Source organism: Camelina sativa, chromosome 11, assembly GCF_000633955.1.
Source record: "Camelina sativa cultivar DH55 chromosome 11, Cs, whole genome shotgun sequence".
Classification (NCBI taxonomy): Eukaryota; Viridiplantae; Streptophyta; class Magnoliopsida; order Brassicales; family Brassicaceae; genus Camelina; species Camelina sativa.
The window spans coordinates 41,113,298-41,133,603 of NC_025695.1; the positions used below are offsets into that span (position 1 = coordinate 41,113,298).

Genomic DNA, 20,306 nt, shown 5'->3' on the forward strand with positions numbered 1-20,306 from the left:
AAAAAAAAAAAAAAAAAAAAAAAAAAAAAAAAAAAAAAAAAAAAAAAAAAAAAAAAAAAAAAAAAAAAAAAAAAAAAAGATCATGAAAACTTAGCTTCTTTGATTAGACTAACATGATTCCACCTCTTCCCATACACCATCTGGAGTGGACCAAAACTAAACTGTAATAGAAAAGAGGTTTAAAGAAAAGAAAAAACACTTGCTGCATATCTCAAAACATAAAAGGCATATAGCCAAAACATTTCTTGGGATGTTGTAACGAAAAACTTAGGTAAGTACATATTCACACACCGTCTTGAATTGTCAATCTCAGCGTCTTGGCTTTATTCAAATCTCCTCTCCGTTTATATCTTATGAATTCAACAAGCTTGTTTTATACTATATATTGTAACTAACCTTGATCATAGAATTCAAATGGCCTTTCTTCACAATTAAAATGATTGGTTGTTAGAATGTTGTAAAATATAATAGAAAAAAAGAAAGTAATATATATAGCCATATATATAGGAAATATAACTAAGTTTATTATACTTGTAAGAAAATTTGGCATTTTTTGTTCTATATCGTCCCTACACGGCTACATGTGTATAAGTTTGGCATTTTCTGTTCTATATCGTCCCTCGTCTTCGGCTCATGTGTACAAGTTTGCAACTATATCCATTGTATAAAAGACTTTATACATAACGTCAACATATACCATATTAATCGCCACATTGTTTACGATCTAGTAACGTCAATAACTTTTCAAAACACGTTAGATTTTAATGGAAAAAAAATTGGTGACAAAGAGAACTGGAAACCTATGATTTACAATCTCAACTAAATAGCAGACATAACAATGAGCACGAGATGTAAGTTATAAATTCGGGAAAAGTACTAACCAACGTTGCAAGCTCAAAGGAGTCCAGAAAGAAGATCAAATGTTTTTAAGCTATTGATTAAGAAATATAGTCTTCGTAAGGCCAACGATCAAAATACTAACCAAGCAGTTGTAAGAATGGCAATAGTGGCGAGAGGAACATACGGTATAATCAACTTGCAACAGAATTGCAATCTATAAAAAAATTCTATTCCCAGTTCCCACCCTTTATAAAGAGAGAAAATCATTTAAAAAGAGCTTCCTCGATCCTCGCTTTATGTATGAAAAAAATCCTCCTATAAAAGCAAAATTACTTGTATAATATCTTTCAATTAAAACTACTAATTAACCTCACAAATTCAAATGTATATTCTCTAACCAGGAGTAATATACTAACCGCCGACGTAAACACAACTAGAGAACTTAAGTAAAGCAAAAGAGATAAAAAAAAAAGTCCCAAACTTTCCGTTAATCGTCCCTTTCCTTACTGTTGCAGAAGAGTGAATATAACAAATCTATATTACAATCCACGGTTAACCGTCCATTTTCTATCCTTATATAGGGTTTCAAGACAAATCCACCGGTAATACTTACAATCCACGGTTCTTACGACCTACATATCATGTGGTTACACTTACATATTATTCTTTTTTTTTCTTTTTTGNAAAGAGCTTCCTCGATCCTCGCTTTATGTATGAAAAAAATCCTCCTATAAAAGCAAAATTACTTGTATAATATCTTTCAATTAAAACTACTAATTAACCTCACAAATTCAAATGTATATTCTCTAACCAGGAGTAATATACTAACCGCCGACGTAAACACAACTAGAGAACTTAAGTAAAGCAAAAGAGATAAAAAAAAAAGTCCCAAACTTTCCGTTAATCGTCCCTTTCCTTACTGTTGCAGAAGAGTGAATATAACAAATCTATATTACAATCCACGGTTAACCGTCCATTTTCTATCCTTATATAGGGTTTCAAGACAAATCCATCGGCAATACTTACAATCCACGGTTCTTACGACCTACATATCATGTGGTTACACTTACATATTATTCTTTTTTTTTTCTTTTTTGAACAAACACTTACATATCATTCCTACGAAATTGATTTCTTCACCAAAAGCCAATACTAATATATATAGGCAATACTACAAACTAATTAATAACGGAGATCCCAAAAAAGGTTCAAACCAAAAATATCAAATGCATATAATATACAAAACAAAATAAAGATGGATCAACGATGATTAACCGTGAAGAATATGTAATTTCGATGTAGTAACAAAGAGAATTAGAGCAGATAAAAAAAACAAAGATTTTTTAAAGGGGTAATTAGAATTACAGAGCCGTGTGAGAAATCAAAAGGTGGCCGGACAAAAAAAAAATTCTTAATTGGAAATTCCCTAATTTTAGAATCAACGATGATAATTAGAGATGAAGAATATGAAAATTCTCAGAAAGAACATAGACAATTAGAGCAAATAACATTTTGAGATGTAACAAATAAAACACGATTTTGTTTTAAGAAAAAAAATCAAAACTGGTTAGGTTTTGAGGACGTCAGAACGACAAGGGGTGAATAGTAAACCTTAACTACGAAGGAGTGTGACTTGTTAGAAGCAAAAGCTTCTATCTCACAAAGAACAAAACAAGCGTACTTGTTGCTCTGTTTTATCTTCTATAAAACAGAGTATTAGAGAAATTTGTGATTTTATTAATAAACTGAAAAAAACTGAGTTTTACAATGACGAGACTATGTGTTTAAATACTTATACACAAACAAGAGAAAGAGTTGTGTCTTTCTAAATCAAACGTTGTAACTGTTACAATCGTCACGATGCTTAGAAGCATCGTTTAATACAAACACAACTTATAACTTGATAATGAAGATAACTAAACTCAATTATATCCAACATGACTTGTGAGAAGAAAGCATCTCAAGCAAAACCGATTGCGCGTCGATAGTGAAATCTACGACGTGGTTGTGGCAAAGGAGTCAATTGAGAAGAAAGCCAATTATATAAATCAGAAAATGAAGAGGCTTCATTTAAGGGTGGTGAGAATTGAGGATAGAAAAGAGGCGATGCTTGACATAAGACGTAAACAAAACGTTGCGATTGAAAGACACATCTTTTGGTTTCATGAAACCACAGCCCTTAGATTAAGAAAAAGCCTTACCTCAATCGTTGGATTATAAAGATGACATCAACATTCCCTAAAAAATAGGTTTGCTATTATATATAGATTAGATTAAAGTTAATTACGACAAAGTATTAAAATAAGAATTAGTTAATAATTCCATTCGTAAAAGACTAGATTGTTAGAGTATCTCCATTAAAGGTTATTAGGTCATAGATCATGTGTTTTGGTTAGTCTCTCACCAAGTTTCTCATTAACCAAAATATTAATAAAATAAAAAATAATAATTTTTTATTATAAAAGTTTTTCAAAACAAAAAAGAAAGTTTCTTAAAGATTCTCAAATAAAAATTGTTCTCAACTTTAATAAAAAACTCTCATAATAAAAAATTATTATATCATATTTTATTGTTTTTTTTTTAAGCGAGAAATTCTCATGATAAATTCCCAATACACATGCTCTTAGCAATATTTTAAGAGTTGCTTGGGTTAAAAAATAAATCATATTAATGAAAAAAAAACAAATTTTGCCAGTGATCGATCCTTGTGTTAGAGATTTAAGGATCACTAAGGATCGAGGTTGTGTCGACACCTGATTGGCTAGAGAGAAAAATATATATTTTTTTTTTGTTTCCCTCATTCTCTCTCGCGACTGGTCCAACGACAATCGACTGGTCCAACACCTTTGTCCGTCGTGATCACCATCTCCACCGCCTGTGCAACCAACAACGATTCAAGTGGCGAAATAATAGTCTGTGGTTCAATGATGTTTCAATCAGTTTTCCTTGGTAAGAATCTCTCTGATTTTATTTGTAGATGGTGATGAATTAGGGTTATTTGTTGTGATTGAAATTAGGGTTCAATGAATCGATCTTCGCTTTTGAGGATTGTTGTTGCATCTTAATTTGATTGTTTGAAAGTTTGTTCCTTTTAATAGCTTATGTACAAGTTTTTCTGATTTGTGTGTTTGCTGCAGAACAAGTTGCAGAACTTGGCTGGACAACACTCAGATGTCCTTGAGAACTTGACTCCGACAGTCAGGAAGCGTGTCGAGGTTCTAAGAGAGATTCAAGTGAGTAAATTTTCATCTTTTAGATGATATTGGAACTAGCCTTTGATTTTGTGATCTTTGATTTTGTATTTTGTTTAGACGGCTATTGTTGAGTTTTGATGATATTTGGTGGAGTAAACAATTGTTTGAATCTTTTTTTTCTTATAATTAAACCTTTGTAAAACCAATATGATGAAATGGAAGAAGCCTAAGAAAGGATCCAAAAACACAAAGCCGATCACTAATACTGAAGACTGTGAGAGTTTTTTTGCTTCTTCAGTAGTAGTTTAACAATTGATGATGAATTGGCTTTGTGTTTTTGGATCCGATCACTAAGACTGAAGACTGCAGTTTCTGTTTTTTTGTTCCTGCAGGTTTTGGTTTTAAAAACTGCAATTTCTATTTTGAATACTTTCAGGTTTTGGTTTTTAAATTGTAGGATTTGATTTTAAAAACTGCAGGTTCTGTTTAGTGTTCTTGCAGATTTTTGTTTTGAAAACTGCAGTTTCTATTTTGAATTCTTTCATGTTTTGGTTTTTAAAATGTATGATTTGATTTCAAAAACTGCAGGTTCTGTTTAGTGTTCTTGCAGGTTTTTGTTTTGAAAATTGCAGTTTCTATTTTGAATACTTTCATGTTTTGGTTTTTAAATTGTAGGATTTGATTTTAAAAACTGCAGGTTCTGTTTAGTGTTCTTGCAGGTTTTTGTTTTGAAAATTGCAGTTTCTATTTTGAATACTTTCATGTTTTGGTTTTTAAAACTGCAGTTCTTTCTTAAGAAGTTCTTAATTTCACTTTTTTCAAAATTAAAAATAAAATTTGTTTTAAAATATTTTTATTACATTCTTTGATGGACATATTGTAAAGAGCATCTTGGTGGGGTTGTTCAGCCAAAAAAAATAAAAAAAAAATATTTTTAAAAAGGAGTGAGATTGAAAACCGTTTATCAAAAGAGCAACTTGATAAGCTTTGCTAACATCGTGTGCCCTTTGAAAATGACCAACCTCGTGTGTTACTACTTACTACCCTTTGAAAATGACCTTATATTTCGAAAAAAAAAACAGACTAATAAATAATAAACAAACGTCTGAGTTGGACAGGATTGGAAAGATCTTTCTGTTTTCTTATAGCCTTTTTGTTTTATTATACGTAACGTCACAATCTCAAGATTCTTGGACTCGTGTCGCGCGTGCCGCCACCATCTTATCTTTCTTTGACCACCTTTTCACGTCCTTGTGGACCTTGTCTCCTCACTTTCCTTTTCACTAATAATTAGATTTATTGTACTATTAGAATTTTAAAAAAAAAAAAAAAGATTGTTTACTATTATGTTTCCTTTTCACTTTCCTTTTCACTATTATGTTTCAGTTTGATGATCTGCAGATATATGATATATAATTCGATAAAGATTGTTTTATTCTATCTTTATCTCTTTCTCCTACACGGTTTAGACTAAAAGATTATTAAGACAAAGCCGTGAGTCGAAGATAATAAATAAAGAAGATATAAGAGAGCATGGGTCTCTTCTCTATATCACCTTTTTTGAACCATGTCTTAGTCACTCTGTATTATTTCATTGTTTCCTTTTTGCTGCAAAATCAAATCTTATCGTTTGGCGTTGTTGTTATCATATAGTATATATTTTCTTATGTTCTCCAAACAACAACAACAACAACAACAGAGAGGAATAATTACACTGGGGATGATGCATTTCAAAGATCAAAACCGAGATGAATCATCGACAAAAGGTTGAGACGGCTGTGGAGACTACTGTTGTGTAGGCAAACCCACTCTTCAACTCGCTCGCATTACTGTTTTATAATTAGGAACCTCATGCTTCCCGTTAATTTAAAAAAATTTACTAATATGGTTGATTTAATGTTGTGGTTTTTCATGGATTATAAAAAGGTCTCCGATCCATTAGGAGTTTACATGGACTATATACATTTATCTAGATTATTATTAGTAATAGAAATAGTAAAGAATCATAAACACGTGGTCTGATCATGTATGCTTATCCTGTGTAATTTGAACTACTTCCATTGTACCCACCACACACACACTCAGCAGCGTCATTGGATTTGGAACTAAACTGAAAACAAACGAGTCAAGAAGTTGTCAACAAAACAAAATATGTAGAAAGCAAAAGTCTATTGGGCCTGAAGATGGGCCTGATTGAGACATAGCGTGTGTTCGTTATATGGTTTACTAATAAATAAATGGCTTATAAAATGGGTTACTTCAAAAATTCAGTGTCCATCATCTTCTTATTTAATCAAAACAAAGTTCCCAGCTTTACAGATTTCATCAAAAAGGAAACATGAAAAAGAAGCTTGATTGGTTCTCGAAGTAAGATCCCAAGAGAGAAGCTTTTTTTTTTGTATTTGCATAGTTGTCTTCATCATCATGATGACCTTTTTATCTAAACAATACTATACCTTTCTTCCTCACCAATCCTTCCTCTCTCATTTCAACACTTTATTTCTTACAGAGAGGTACTTCAATTTCTAATTTTTAACCTCTTTTTAGTAGTATATAATTAGCAAGATTGACTAAAAAAAACTGACTCAGCCGCTTGATTTGTTTCTTTCTTGATGATGTATAGTGAAAAGTTTCTGAATTTTTTACATTTCGTTTCGAAAAAGTGTGTGTTTTGAATTTGGATGTATGTATTTGGAAGCTTCACTGTTTGATTGGGATTAAAAAGTTTTCGAATTTAGAATAATAGACAAGTGATGGGTGGTTTGTTTTTTTTCAGCAATTGAAATGATGTAGTTCTCAAGTTGTTTGTAATAATGCCTCAAAGAACAAAGTCTTTTTCGTCAAAAGAAAAAATAAAAATTCTTATGTAAAATTAGAAAGAATAATTTAGATGGGGTATTGAACTTGTGTTTTAAAAGACTTTAGAGTATTTTTGAAATCTCTTCTTATTCAATTAGGATTTATAAAAATCTTTTAAAATCTTATATTATTCAACTTGAAATTTTTGTAAAATCATTTAAAATAACATACAATCTCTTGTTATTCAGTTAGTCATTTATAAAACTTGCTTGAAATCTATTGTTATTCAATATATCACAACTTTTTTTAAAATTCTACTTTGAATGATTCTAGGAAACTTTTTCTTTGTTTTTTAGTTGAAAAATATGACTAGTAAAATCATATCTATAGAGGTAGAATTTTGAAAGATTTCAAGAGAAAAAAAAATGTCCGATACAACTACAAAAGATGAACTGCAACTTTTTTTTGTTTTGTTTATAAAGTCCAACTTTCTTCAATCAACATATATTTTCCTGGGAAATTACAATTGGGAGAGAAGGATCGATTGCTGCAACTTTCCTACAGGTGATAAATGTGTCTTCCACATGTCTCACCGTCGTTGAAGCTCTCAAACGCAAGACGTGATCTCAATGATTTGAAAAGAAAAACAAGTTGATTAGATACAGAGATAAGGGAAAGCTTTGGCAATGAAACAGTTTCAGGATGATGACGAACAAATCGATCGGTTCATCTGCTTGCAACACTCTCAACAAATTCAAAGAAAAGGTTTTAATTACAAAGGGCTTGTACTTCTTATGTGAAGCTTATAGTGGTGTCAACGTAGAAAAAAAAAAACACTACCATCTTCACGCTTATTCCCTTGGGCATCAAAAGGAGCTGGTTCCAAAATGTTCATGGAGCTGTTTGCAATGAGGTCATCCATATGGGATATGTGCAGCATACGCATGTTACTGTTCTTATCCTCTACCGAAGGGACATATAGCTTTTTCTTAGCCATAGTATTTAGAAAACGAAACACATGAGTGAAAAAAAATGCAGAGTGGGACATTTTATCCTATATGTGACAATTAGGTTCTTTCTTTAGTTTGGTCTGTTACTGATATATCTCAGTTCTTATCAGATGCATTGGGTATAAAGAGAAAGGTGATCTCATTTATCTAAATGATGAGGGTTATGCTATTAAGCCAAGTAATTAGTGATTACAATGTAGAGGGCATCCATTTTCAATTCCGATCACCAACCACCTTCTCCACCAGTGAAGTCTCTGATGCCGATTTCAACCACAGAAATTTGTTTGTGATCTCATCCTCCTTCTCGAGCGAGAGTATAACGGTGTCCCTGCAAAAGAGTACTTCATGACAATTTTGTGATTAAATTGACACTGGTTCATTCATGTTGTACACGTCATAGTATGAGTATGCGTTAGTTGATCTAAAACTACTTCTTTTGCTAAAATGGTTTCAACTAACAAGGTGGACGAAGTTTTTAGAATGTCATGTGGAGGGTGCTTTGTCTGTTGGTTGAATTTGGTGACTACAATGGTTACTAACTTGTCAAGAATCTTCCCGTTTGTATAAAAAAATGATTCACATATACAGAGGGAGGCTGCCATTTCTGGTTAACCAACTGAGGACATGCTCCATTTCCGGTTAACAAACCGAAGGCATAGCTCCAGACTCTTGAACTGATTTTGTTTATGCTACATCAAAATATATAGATGTTATGTTCTTAAGAAGAAGCAAACATTGTTATATTTTTAAGAACACAAAAATATATATTTGTGTTATAATATTTGTGTTGTAAAATATTCTAAAATCACCTAAAATATACTAAAAAATCTCAAAGAATCACACATTTGTTTTTATAAAAAACTAGAAAAACTCTAAAAGATAACCACATCTCCTAAAAACTCACTCAATTCTTTCAAAAGTCTAAAATATTAAAATCTTATCAAATCCTTTAAAATACCAAGTTTAATACCCCCTCTAAAGGTGTTAGTTAATGTTTGATAGTGAAATGGAATGATTGAACTTTTTACATGGTCCACTTTTTATTAAACCTCTAATCATTTTTGTGGTTTAAATTTCTTTGATATTTCTATATCACCAATCAATTCATAACAGCTTGATGAAAGAGTATTTATGTCGCAGATACAGTGTTTTTTTACCCCAATGGGGAAAATAAAACTCTTTTTCTATTTCTGTGTACCCTTTTTACCTTTTGAGTTTTAAAAGTTTTCTATTCAAATTACAACATTAGTGCCAATCTGATTCCCGAAAGTATCAGTAATGAAGATTGGATCTTAGTTAAGCTATTGTTTGATGGCTTTTGTTGACAATTATTAGTTTCATCTTGCTCTCCATAACAAGCCATGGTAAAAAAATTATGAGATTATTGGAATGAGAAAGTAAGAGCAAGTGGGGACATGTTAAGGGGCCTTTGTGTTTAACATGAAACCAGGAGAAGCATACATTTCTTGCTTTTATCTATCTGTAAGGATGATCTATTACATGATTCTTTTCAAAGTGTTTTTACATGTGTGTCATATATTTTTTATTCACCAAACTTTATTCCTCTGCCATCACCATCTGGAAAAAAAAATTAAAATGATAAGCTTATGTAACTCCCACCCAACAATATAACATGCTAAACCACATGTACTTTTGCAGTTTTCTTGTGCTTAGACTTGCAATTTCACTCAACCTTTGTTTAAATCTTGCGTAAGATCTCAGACTTCTTCACTGGCATCTTTTTCTTCTTTCTTTTGGTATCAATTTAAACCCTTTCTGTTCTTGCATTTGAGTTTTGCTATCTTTTTTTTTTTTACTGTTTTGGATAATTAAATTTCATATTGAAGTTAATCAGAAGTTTCTCTGATAAGCATTTTTTGCTTTTTGTTTTCCTATCAGATGGATTGCAATAGGCAAATTGCGTCTTGAGATTCAGATTTAGTCACATCTCTACGGAGATTGATTGTCTTGCTGCTGTCTGTGGTTCTTTTTAAAGAGAAGCCATCATGTCCATGGGAGATGAGAAACAGGGCGAGATGAGGAGCAATATGATGCTATTTGGTTTACTGATTAGGAGAATCTTTGATGAGGAGAAGGGTAAGCTTCTTCAGAGGCTTGATGATGCCAATAGTACAATTACAGAGTTGAAGAAAGTGAGGAATGAAGATGCAAAAGCTAACGAGAAGGTAGTTAGCATATTCGCGTCTCAAAAGCAGAATTGGTTAAGGGAGAGGTATGGAATAAAGCTTCAGATTGAGGCTCTGATGAAGGAACTAAGGAACATTGAGAAGAGGAAGAGAAAAAGCTTATCGGAGATGCAAGAAAAATTAAAAGAAAAGGAAGGTTTAGTGGAATCTAAAGATAAGGCAATGGAAGAAGAGAAGCGTAAATGCAAAGAATTAGAAGAAAGCCTGGTCAAAACAGAGAAGGAAGTTCAAGATTTAAGGGAAACGCACGAGAGAGGTGTGCAAGAACATTCGTCTGAGCTATGGAGGCAGAAGAAGACATTCCTTGAGCTTGCTTCTAGCCAGAGACAGCTTGAAGCTGAACTGAGTCGTGCAAATAAGCAAATCGAGGCTAAAGAACTTGAACTTGAAGACTTGTCATTGGAAGTCATTAAGCTGCGAAAAGATTTGGAACAGAAAGATCGAATATTGGGTGTAATGATGAAAAAGTCGAAACTGGACATGACCGAGAAGCAGATGGCATTGCTCAAGGAGGCTAAAAGGAAACAAGACGAAGAAGAAGTAAAGAAATGGAGAACGAATTCAAAATCTAAAAAACATGAGAGACGGTCACTGAGAAGCATGTTTGCTTTTGAAGCCACAAGTAAGTCTAAAACCAACAGTACTGTTCCTTCCATTACTCATATTGAACATCTGGAGTTGAATAAAGATCCTGATATCATCCCACAAATCATGGATTCCTACTCTATTGGTGATCTCAATGAACTAGGTAAGTCCTAGAAGAGCTTCACGTTTCATGTATAGTCTCTTTCTTGAATTTTTAATTGATTCTGATTCTCCGTTTATACATTTAAAGGAGTGGATGAAATTGCAAAAAAGCGTGAGAATTTGACTTTTGGTGAGGAAGAACTTTGTATTAGAGTGACAGGGAAGGAGCGAGAGATGGAGCTAGGGGAGTTTAGAGATCATATGAAAATAAAAGATGAAAAGGTTGAAGCTTTGTGTTTGCATCTCATGAACTCCGAATTAGAATTAAAGCGGTTGAGATCTTGTATTGAAGGAATGAACCAAGAAATGTCACAGTTGAGACACGAAAACACACAGTTGGAAGGCATGGTAAATCGAAGAGGGGAGGAATCGGTTTCCCTGAAGAAACAAGAATTCAAGACTCAGTACTCCAAAAGCTTGATACCCCACAAGAACAATACGAGTTGTAGAAGAAAGGACACAAAACCAGAAGAGCGAGAAAAAGAATTCAGATCAAGGGAAGTTTCTCAGGAAAATGCAACTGAAAAGGGAAGGGAATCATATTCTCCTGATGAGTTGAGGCATTTAACTTTGAAGGCTGCTCAATCTGATGCTGAAGAAGGATCCGAAAACGAAAGACTCTTACCAGGGAAAAGAGAAAAAGGGAATGGTAAGGAGAGTAAGAGCCTAATAAGGTCATCAAGCACAAACAATCCACCTTGGAGAATGGATCTTCATGCTCTTGGAGTTTCATACAAGATCAAAAGGCTGAAACAACAACTGATGATGCTTGAAAGATATATTGGGAAACCGGAGAGCCAAGAGATCGAAAAAAATAGCAGTGATACCGGGAAAAAGGCTTTGTTATTGATCATTACATTGCTCAACAAACAAGTTACAAGGTATCAATCACTACAAGAGAAGATTGATGATTTGTGCAAAAGAATGGTAAGCAATGATTTTCTCATACAAGTTACATTACTGTCTCTGTTAACATAAAACTGATTCTTTTTCGGTTAACCATTATCTATAGCATGTGAATGAACCGGAGAAGATTAGTGGAAACATCAGAGCAAATGGGGAAACCAAAACATCACTAGAGCATTTCTTAGATGAGACATTTCAGCTGCAAAGATACATAGTGGCAACAGGACAAAAACTGATGGAAATCCAATCCAAGATCGCTTCTGGCTTTGTTGAGGTTCTAGTAGGAATAATCACTACTGAATCATCCTCTTCTAGTAGCAGCTTTGATCCAGAACGTTTTGCAGAAAGCATCAAAAGTCTATTTCAGGAAGTGCAGAGAGGGCTTGAGGTTAGGATATCCCGAAGCATTGGTGATCTTGAAGGTACATTAGCTCGTGAGGGAATGATACATTTGAAGCGACGGGGCGACATGGAGCTACGAGTATGAGAAGCTACAAAATGTGTAAATTCTTTACAATTGAGGTAAAACGAGAACAATTAGCTTTTGTATATAGAATTCACTAATATATATACAGAGATTTTCGCCTTATGTTTAAATGGACTACTCCTACAATCTTAGTTAATTTAATATTTTCTTCTCAATATAGAAACATTGCTTCTTCATCTTTTGTTGAAACCTTGTCACTTTCAGAGAGATGTGGAGCTACAAATCCTGCATTGATTACCCTAAATGTACGTTTTACTTCTAGTATTATGAAGTAGGTGCTCAATCAGATTATTGGTTTGGTTCATACAGACCAGAAATTTTGGTTCGGTGTTGGTTAGCAGCCAAATTAGAAAAGCCCCTATACAAAAAGCATCACATATTATAAAAAGACCTAATTGGCTAAGGAAAGGATGGGGATTAAATTGGATGTATCTGTCGCTTTTGGAAGTTGATAGTAAAAAAAGTAGCTTTTAGAAGTGATAGTAAAAAGCATTTTGCATGTGTTTTTTTGCTTTGCCTCTTTATGAAAGCTACAAACATTCAATCTACAATGTTTGGTAGTTGCGTCTTGTTTTATCTCCCCTTATTACAATATAAGGTTGTACCAAAAGAGGAAAGGTATTTATATCAGAAATACTTAGAAAGTTTGGTTTTAAAAAAAAAAACCAATTGTCTTTATGAAAAATATATTTTAAGAAAACCATTGTAGGTTTGATAAACCCGTATGTTTTTTTCTCTATCATATATAAACAAAATGAAGATTGTCCTCTTGACGACTCTTCGACAATCCAATTTGGTATTTAAAATGAGCTTAAATAAAATGTGGTTTTATTGATAGATGGAAGTCTTTAATAACGAAGGTGATTAGAGTTAGAGGGTCTTAAATCTCTCTAATATTCTAATTTACCAGGAAAAATGAATTTAAGAAAATGTGCTTGTGGTTGAGAAATTGAGAAATATTTTCTCCACTTTTACAAATGATACATTCTAGCACTTAGCACTGCAGGTTTCGTAAACGCAATCGAATTGCTTTATGATAAGAAGAAAACTAAAAAGCACACAAGTGCCCAAAAATAAAATAAAGAGGCCTTCGTTGTGGGTTATCTTTATAATTCCCCCTTTACTTCTTCTTTTATTTCGTAACGAATGGCACAGATTAATTTCACATTCTATTAAGTATTATCTTATAATATAAACCTAAGAGAAGAAAGTAACATTTGACTAACGTCAGTGGCCTCTCAATTCTCATATAAACCTAACAAAGTTAAAATCAAATCAGTCCTCAATTCTCATCTTACCAACGTGACTTAATTACTTTCATTTATACTTTTGTGATACTAACTACAACTAAAAATGGTTTTAGCTAACATATAACATGTAAATTTCTTTGATTTCTAGTTTTTAAATCAAATTTTTGACATAAACCAAATCTTAAATATATATAATACGTGGTTTGTAATATAAATTGGAGTGCTTGTATAATCAAATCCGGATTCATTCTGCTTGTAATTGTGATTGTAATGTCTAACCAATCAACCATCGTAAATTTCCTAGTCAACGCAAGAATAATAATGAAGATGTTATAAACAAAAAATAAACTATCAATCATTTAAGTTGTGGTTTAGCTTAGTGTGAAAAATTGTTTTTGTGTGTGTGTTGGTTGAACTTGATATGAAAAGAGTATAATTTTGTAGAAAAAAATATAGTATTTCAAAACTTTGCCGTAAGTTATGGTTTCGATAGATTCCAACAGAGACATACATGGAGTTTCAACATGTTGCATGTCAATCATAGATAAACAACAACTACAATATTGATACATCTAATTCTAAATAATGCATGAAAGATGAAAACTACTAAGAGAAGGCGAAGAGACAGGAGATTCGCATGATGCTCCTAATCCTCACATTCGTTTCTACACAAAAGTCGCTGCAGCATAACTGATGCAACGACAAACATAGAGAGAGATAGAACACAAAGAGAGCTGCCCTTTGACTTTTTCAATCCCTAAACCAAATTGACCGTTGGTCCATCAACACGTCCCCGTCAACGTCCATCACGATTACCTTTATTATTTTCTTACCAATAATATTTTCTGTTTTTTTTTTTCCTTTTACAAAACACTTATCCCACAAGATTTGCAGTTTTATATCACTGCCTAAAAGCTAAAACAAACTAACAACGCATGTGTCATTCTAAGTGATAACAATGAAACACACCCTCACATGTAACGTTTTGGAACCTAATCATTACTTTTCAATCTACAAGTTTACGTACAAAAATGAATGAAACTGGCATAACTAAAAGATATTTTAACTATTCACGAATTTTTGATAGTGATGGTACTCAAATTAACAAGTCGTTTTCAAATTTTCAATAATAATTTTAAAAAAAAAAACAAAATTAAAAAAGACCACATCCCTCGTGAACAAGAAACACAAAAGAGGAGCCGTTTCATTTATTTTATTAAATTCGGAAAAAAAACAAACCATTTAATATTTCAATCTTTTCTTGTCCATCATGTCTTCTCTAACCTCCCTCTCCCACTACTATTCATCGTCCTTAAACTTTTCCTTTTTCTTGTTCAAATGAATCCAATCCCAATAAAGGTTTCTTCTTTTCTCCTATTTAATCCAAACCCATTTCATAAAACGTCAAAAAAAACATTATTGGGTCTTCATTAAAAATTCATCTCCAAAGAAAAAAAAAAAATGGTTTTTGTAAATGATCATCAAGAACGGTTCTGTTCTTCTACAACACCTAAGCTTCCTTTGTTTTCATATCCAATGAATAATAATAACAGAGCATATGAAACTACTCCGGGGTTAGCTACACCACCGGTTAATATCGCCGGATCTGTTCCTTTTCAATGGGAAGAAGCTCCGGGGAAGCCTCGTCGTGTTAAAAAACCGGCGAAGTCGTCGAATCAGAGAGGCGTCGTGAGAGGTCTTGACCTTCCTCCGAGGCTTCTCTTGCCGGGAGAATCCACGACCTCGGTGAACGAGCCTTCTCCGACGACTGTTCTTGACGGTCCTTACGATTTACGTCGTCGTTCGCTGTCGCTTCCGAGATCGTCAGCTGTGATTCGGAAGCTTAGAGGAGTTGTTCCGGCGCCGGCGCCGGAGAAAGAACAGAGGTTGTTTGGTGGTGGGTCGAGTAGATGGGGAAGTTTTGGGAAATGTAAAGATGTGTCTGAGGGTATATTTGACTTTCCACGTTTTAGAGACGACGGTTGTCATTGCCGGAAGGATTGGACCGGAGGAGGAGTCGCCGGAGACGGCGGTACAAAAGTGAAACTTTTTAGGATTAAGAGAAAAGAAGGAAGCTTTTTTAACCTCTCTCATACAACAAAGTCTGAATTTTGGGTATGTTTTTATCAAAAGTTTCATACTTTTTTTTTTCCTTAAATTCAGTTTTTGATTCTTTAAAGTTTTATCAAAAGTTTCATACTCACAAAATTCTCAAATTTTTATATGATGAATATGAATTTTTTGTCCATTCCAATGTCAATTTTATTGCAAACAATAACAAAAAAAAAGAAAGAAAAATCATTGTCAAATACTCAAATTGATCAAAACATGTGTGCAATAATGTACCTTTTGTGGGTATGGATATTGCATTGCATGTGAGGGAAGTAAAAGCGTAAACCTAATTATTCTATATTTATAAATGCAGGCAAGGGTTTACGAAGGGTTTAAGCAAGTGATTCCATGGAAGCGTAAGCAAGAGGATCTTCAAAGAACCAACTCTTCCATTGTTTAAAAAATCGAATCTCTTTAATTCTACAGTTTTAATTTAATTTTCTATAGTAATTTGGTATACTAATTGGTCTTCTTTTGTGTGTATACTTTTATTTTATACAAATCTGTCAAGGAAACATTTTAATATTACGATTTACAATGATAACTAGGTTTTTATTCTTGTTGAATTCACGGAATTTAAGAAAGAAGTGTAGAGATAATTTGAAAATGAACTAAGTTCTTAAAAATTCGTATCATTATCACTGATGTGAAAACTCAAAAGACATTTCACCCAAAACTCAAAAGACATTGCACACAAAAAATGAAAAGATTTGTTTTTAATAATATATCTTTGTCTATAATTGACTTTGCTAGTTTTTGTAAATTTTGGTCAAAGTAGTTAAAATTTGGTATAGTTAAATTATAGTTAAGCACACATTTCCATACAACCATTGTATCAATGCTTTTGTAATTTCTTTTGTATGCAAATTAGTAATTTATTCAACTCGTCAACCTTAATTTCATTCATCAAAATAATTGATAAAAAAAAAGGTTGCTTAGTCCATCGAGTAAATGGCTATAAAAATATAAAAATCATATTCCCTAAATATTATAGATTAATTGACCAATTGGGTCAAAAAGACATTAGTCTAAAGCCAAACAACAAAAAGAGTTGAAGAAAAACTAAAAAAAGATCAATAGTAATTATCAGCAAGTTACTTACGTCTCTTGTAATTAGCTTTGAAACAAGCTTGCCTCAGTTTTTTTGTTCCATCACTGAGTTCAGCATCCGGTTCTTGCTCTATAAGAACCCTATGTTCCTCCAAATTCTTCACTTCTTCTTCCATTCCAACACTCTGGTCACCAAATCAATTTCAAACACACTTTCAAAATAAAAAACGTAACGTAATAAATACTAAAAACGCTATTACTTAAATAATGATGTTGCACCTTGAGATTCTTGATGAGGGAGTTAAGACTCTTGAGCTTCCGGTGAGGCCACCGGTAAATACCTAGTTCCCTGCATCGCTTCTTCAACACGGTAAGTCCCACGTTGAGTTCTTTCGCAGCTTTCATGATTGGTCTATCGAAGAACTGTTTGATCTCAGACATCTCTAACTTGTCCTGCCTCTTTTTCTTAGCGTTCCTCTTCTTCACCGTCCTCTTTTCAGATCTCACGTTCGAACTGGGACAGTCGTTTTCAACAGCCAATGGCGAGGAGGATCCACTGGAGATGTAAGGTTCTTGTGCCAGCATGTCAATATCATCAGATGGGATTATGTTAGTCACGTCAATGCTCTCGACGAGATCTTCAAAGCTTTCGTACTGAAACTGAAAATGCAAACTCCGAGTTGGTTTCAGATCTTCTATATCGAGGAGAGACTCTAACGGAGGCAACCTGTAGAACCACAAAACGATTAATAACAAAACAAAGACACGAGAGATAACTTGTTGAGGAAGAAAAAAGGTTTCCTACATACTTGTCTAACATGTCGTATAGCGAATCTGGATCATAATCGTTTTCGATTTTCTGAGAATTGAGTAGAGAGATAGAGTTAGGATCCATTTGTTGAAGAATCATTGAATCAATGATTAAAACAAAACAGTACAATTTTTTTTTTTAAGTAGAAGAGTGGAACATGGTGATGAACTCATTACGTATGTATATAGTCTCTGTAAAACGAAGATTAGTGTGTTTGTTCATAGGGATTGTGTACAATGTAATGGGAGTTACAAGTCCCAAAGCGTATAATCATTAATTGTTAAATCTTTTACTAAATACCGTGTGTGACTTTAGTTAATTGTATGATCATGGGGCTGAATTGTGTATTAGTTGTTTCTTTAATTAAAGCTCAAAAGATGGTTAAAAATTAGTCAAAGTCAATGCATGAAAGTGATAAAGATCTAAATTACTAAAAAAATCACAATCGGTATTAAATGAATGGAGATTTTGTATGTTATTTGCATTAGATGATGCATGTGTTATATGTTACGATGATATATACATTCCCTATATTAAAAATCTCCCCCTAGCACCGATTTCGCCCCGCAAAATCGCTAGGTCCACCCTCTCCGCCTCGCTCTCCGCCTCGATTTATGACTAATCCCCGTCTAGCATCGATTATTTGATTATGCATGTCTAGTCCGATTATTTTCCGTTTAATTTTGTGTATACCAATTTTTTTAGAACCAAATGAAAATCAAACATAAATATTTTTGTTATTTAGGCATTTAAATTAAGAGATTAGGATGTTTTACAATAACTAATGTAAACTTTTAACAAAAATCATAAAATTTTCTTTTAAAATGATATTTTTTTGTGTTTACCATAATTTTAAAAACAATACTATAGTTTTATATTTTATTTGATATTTTCTTTTTAACATAAACAGAATTATACATATATTTAGTACAATATATTTTTATTTTATTATTAATTTAATAAAATAATCTTAAAACTAGTCCCTGATTAATCCCCGTTTAATTTCCGATTTTTTCGCTAGACGCTAGGCCCACCTCGACCGTCCGACTAGCGCCTAGGGATTTCTAAAACAGGTGATACATTTGATGTGGGAAGAGGATTAAGAGAGTTAACGAGAGTCTCTCTAGTAATGATATATTCATATTTTCGTAAATGAAAATAAAAAACGTAGTCCAGTCAAAAAAACTTTAATCTGTAATCATCTTTATTAACTTCTCAAATCCAGTTCACACTACATAACAATACATTGTTTTGAATAACTCTGTGAAAAAAAAATCGTAAGGTTTGTGCTCAGAGCAACCACTGAACTGACTAAAACACATTGTAAAATTGAGTTCTCTGTGAGAAAATGAGAAAGAATCAAATCTTCTTGTTGGTTCACTTCTGGCCAAATTCTTGAATTGTTCTTGTGGCCAGGGTAAGAACGTCGACAAACGCAGAGAACGAAGCACGAAGAAGCCTTGCCTCTATCGCTTCAAAATGCCTGTAAAATTATCCGGTGAAACAATGATCAAAACTAGTACTATAAGAAGTAGGCGGAGAAGTCGAATAGGTTCTATGGACTCAAAAGATGTCTAGTCAAAAATCAAATAAGGCGATGGAAGGACTTGAAGAAACTCACACAGAAAGCTTGTTGTTTGATACAGACAAAACTCTTCTCACTTTATCAGGCTGCAACTGCATCAATGATCACACAACATAAACCAAATTCAAACATCAGTGAAAATTGGAAAAAGGCTTGTTGGAAACTAAATTTTTATTTATAAATATTGGAATTAGAATTGAGAAATGTCCAAAAACCTCTTTATCAACAGCCAATGATGTATAAGCAATCAAAGCATGTTCTTCCGATTCAAAATTCACATCCAAATTACTGCACATTGCCAAAAAAAAAACTCTGTTACAGCAATATCCCTAACAAAGTCCCATTGAAAAGATACAAAATTTACTCAAGTTTATAACAATGTAATCCAATCAAAAATCGTTGTGGAACTCAAAGCCAAAGCCCTGAAGAGCAAGTTCGGATTAACCTAATTGAGCGCAGCAATGAAACCCTTTTAACTAGGTCGTATTACTCTGTTTATGTGGGTAAAGATCGAAACTTTTAAGTCTGTTCCTTCAAATGTGTCAAACCCAAGATCTCTATAATCGAATCGGTAAGTTCTATATCATCAGATACAGAGCAAAACACGTTACGAACTACCAGAAACTAATTAAGAGCTGAATCGAATCACTATATAGAAGAATCGAAAAATTCCTGAACCAGAGAAGCAAAGTAAGAGAAGTTGACAGAACATACCAGCTAAAATCCCAGGTTTGGTCAGAACGAGTGATTGCAGGAACAGTCGCAGCCATTTGCTTGCTCCTTCCTTCCTTCGTCAATGGAGGAGGTTTTGGCAAAATTGATTAAAACCCTTAGGATTTGAGTGGGCTACATAAACGGGCCTCATATTTCCAAGCCCATGATTTTTTTTTTTTTTTTTGTAGCGAGACGAATTGATGAGACCCTTCCGTAAACAACAGGGTATGTGAATAGGGTATATTCGAAGAGTATATCTTGCATGAAGGAATCTTTTGAACATAAGAAGCATCTCTCGTCTACTCATTTTGCTATCTCTTCGCTCTCTCTTCTCTTCCTCTGGTTCTTTAGATTAACTCCCATCTCTCAGCTACGCACATAATTCACCGACGAAAAGCTTAATGAAGCTTTGGTTTCAGACAGAAACAGTACCTGCAGGCATGTCCTCTTCTCATCTCTTTCGTATTTTTGTGTTTGTTTCAAGAATTAGCTAGCTTGTTGAGTTGTTTCATCATCTTATAATAAATGTTTCATAACTAGCTAGAAGCTATCCTTCATGATTTTTTTTTTTGTTTTGATACATGAAAGATTCAT

At 33.2% G+C, this 20,306-nt stretch overlaps 4 protein-coding genes and 1 long non-coding RNA gene across 6 annotated transcripts; 3 read left to right on the forward strand and 2 right to left on the reverse strand.

The window, feature by feature from the left end:
• LOC104725817 lies at positions 3,501–4,240 on the forward strand. Its single transcript, XR_757971.2, has 2 exons — positions 3,501–3,789; positions 3,978–4,240. It is a non-coding gene; the product is annotated as an uncharacterized LOC104725817 (long non-coding RNA).
• On the forward strand, positions 9,393–12,292 carry LOC104725818 (golgin subfamily A member 6-like protein 22). 2 transcript variants are annotated; one of them, XM_010444553.2, is made up of 4 exons: positions 9,393–9,600; positions 9,743–10,798; positions 10,886–11,724; positions 11,810–12,292. In XM_010444553.2, exons 2-4 carry the CDS (start codon positions 9,850–9,852, stop codon positions 12,188–12,190), a joined length of 2,169 nt encoding a protein of 722 aa, XP_010442855.1. In that variant the 5' UTR covers positions 9,393–9,600; positions 9,743–9,849; the 3' UTR covers positions 12,191–12,292. The 2 variants fall into 2 exon arrangements, with proteins under 2 accessions (XP_010442855.1, XP_010442856.1); XM_010444554.2 differs by having other exon boundaries at positions 9,393–9,553.
• Positions 14,687–16,109, forward strand: LOC104725820 (uncharacterized protein At4g00950-like). The gene is made up of 2 exons (XM_010444555.2): positions 14,687–15,555; positions 15,866–16,109. Exons 1-2 carry the CDS (start codon positions 14,902–14,904, stop codon positions 15,950–15,952), a joined length of 741 nt encoding a protein of 246 aa, XP_010442857.1. The 5' UTR covers positions 14,687–14,901; the 3' UTR covers positions 15,953–16,109.
• LOC104725821 (protein RKD4-like) lies at positions 16,647–17,687 on the reverse strand. Its single transcript, XM_019232093.1, has 3 exons — positions 17,649–17,687; positions 16,882–17,403; positions 16,647–16,787 (listed from the first exon to the last, which is right to left on the reverse strand). Exons 1-3 carry the CDS (start codon positions 17,685–17,687, stop codon positions 16,647–16,649), a joined length of 702 nt encoding a protein of 233 aa, XP_019087638.1.
• Positions 18,595–19,792, reverse strand: LOC109127150. The gene is made up of 4 exons (XM_019231438.1): positions 19,713–19,792; positions 19,214–19,286; positions 19,035–19,090; positions 18,595–18,896 (listed from the first exon to the last, which is right to left on the reverse strand). The coding sequence occupies exons 1-4, from the start codon at positions 19,766–19,768 to the stop codon at positions 18,791–18,793; spliced, it is 291 nt and encodes a 96-aa protein (XP_019086983.1). The 5' UTR covers positions 19,769–19,792; the 3' UTR covers positions 18,595–18,790.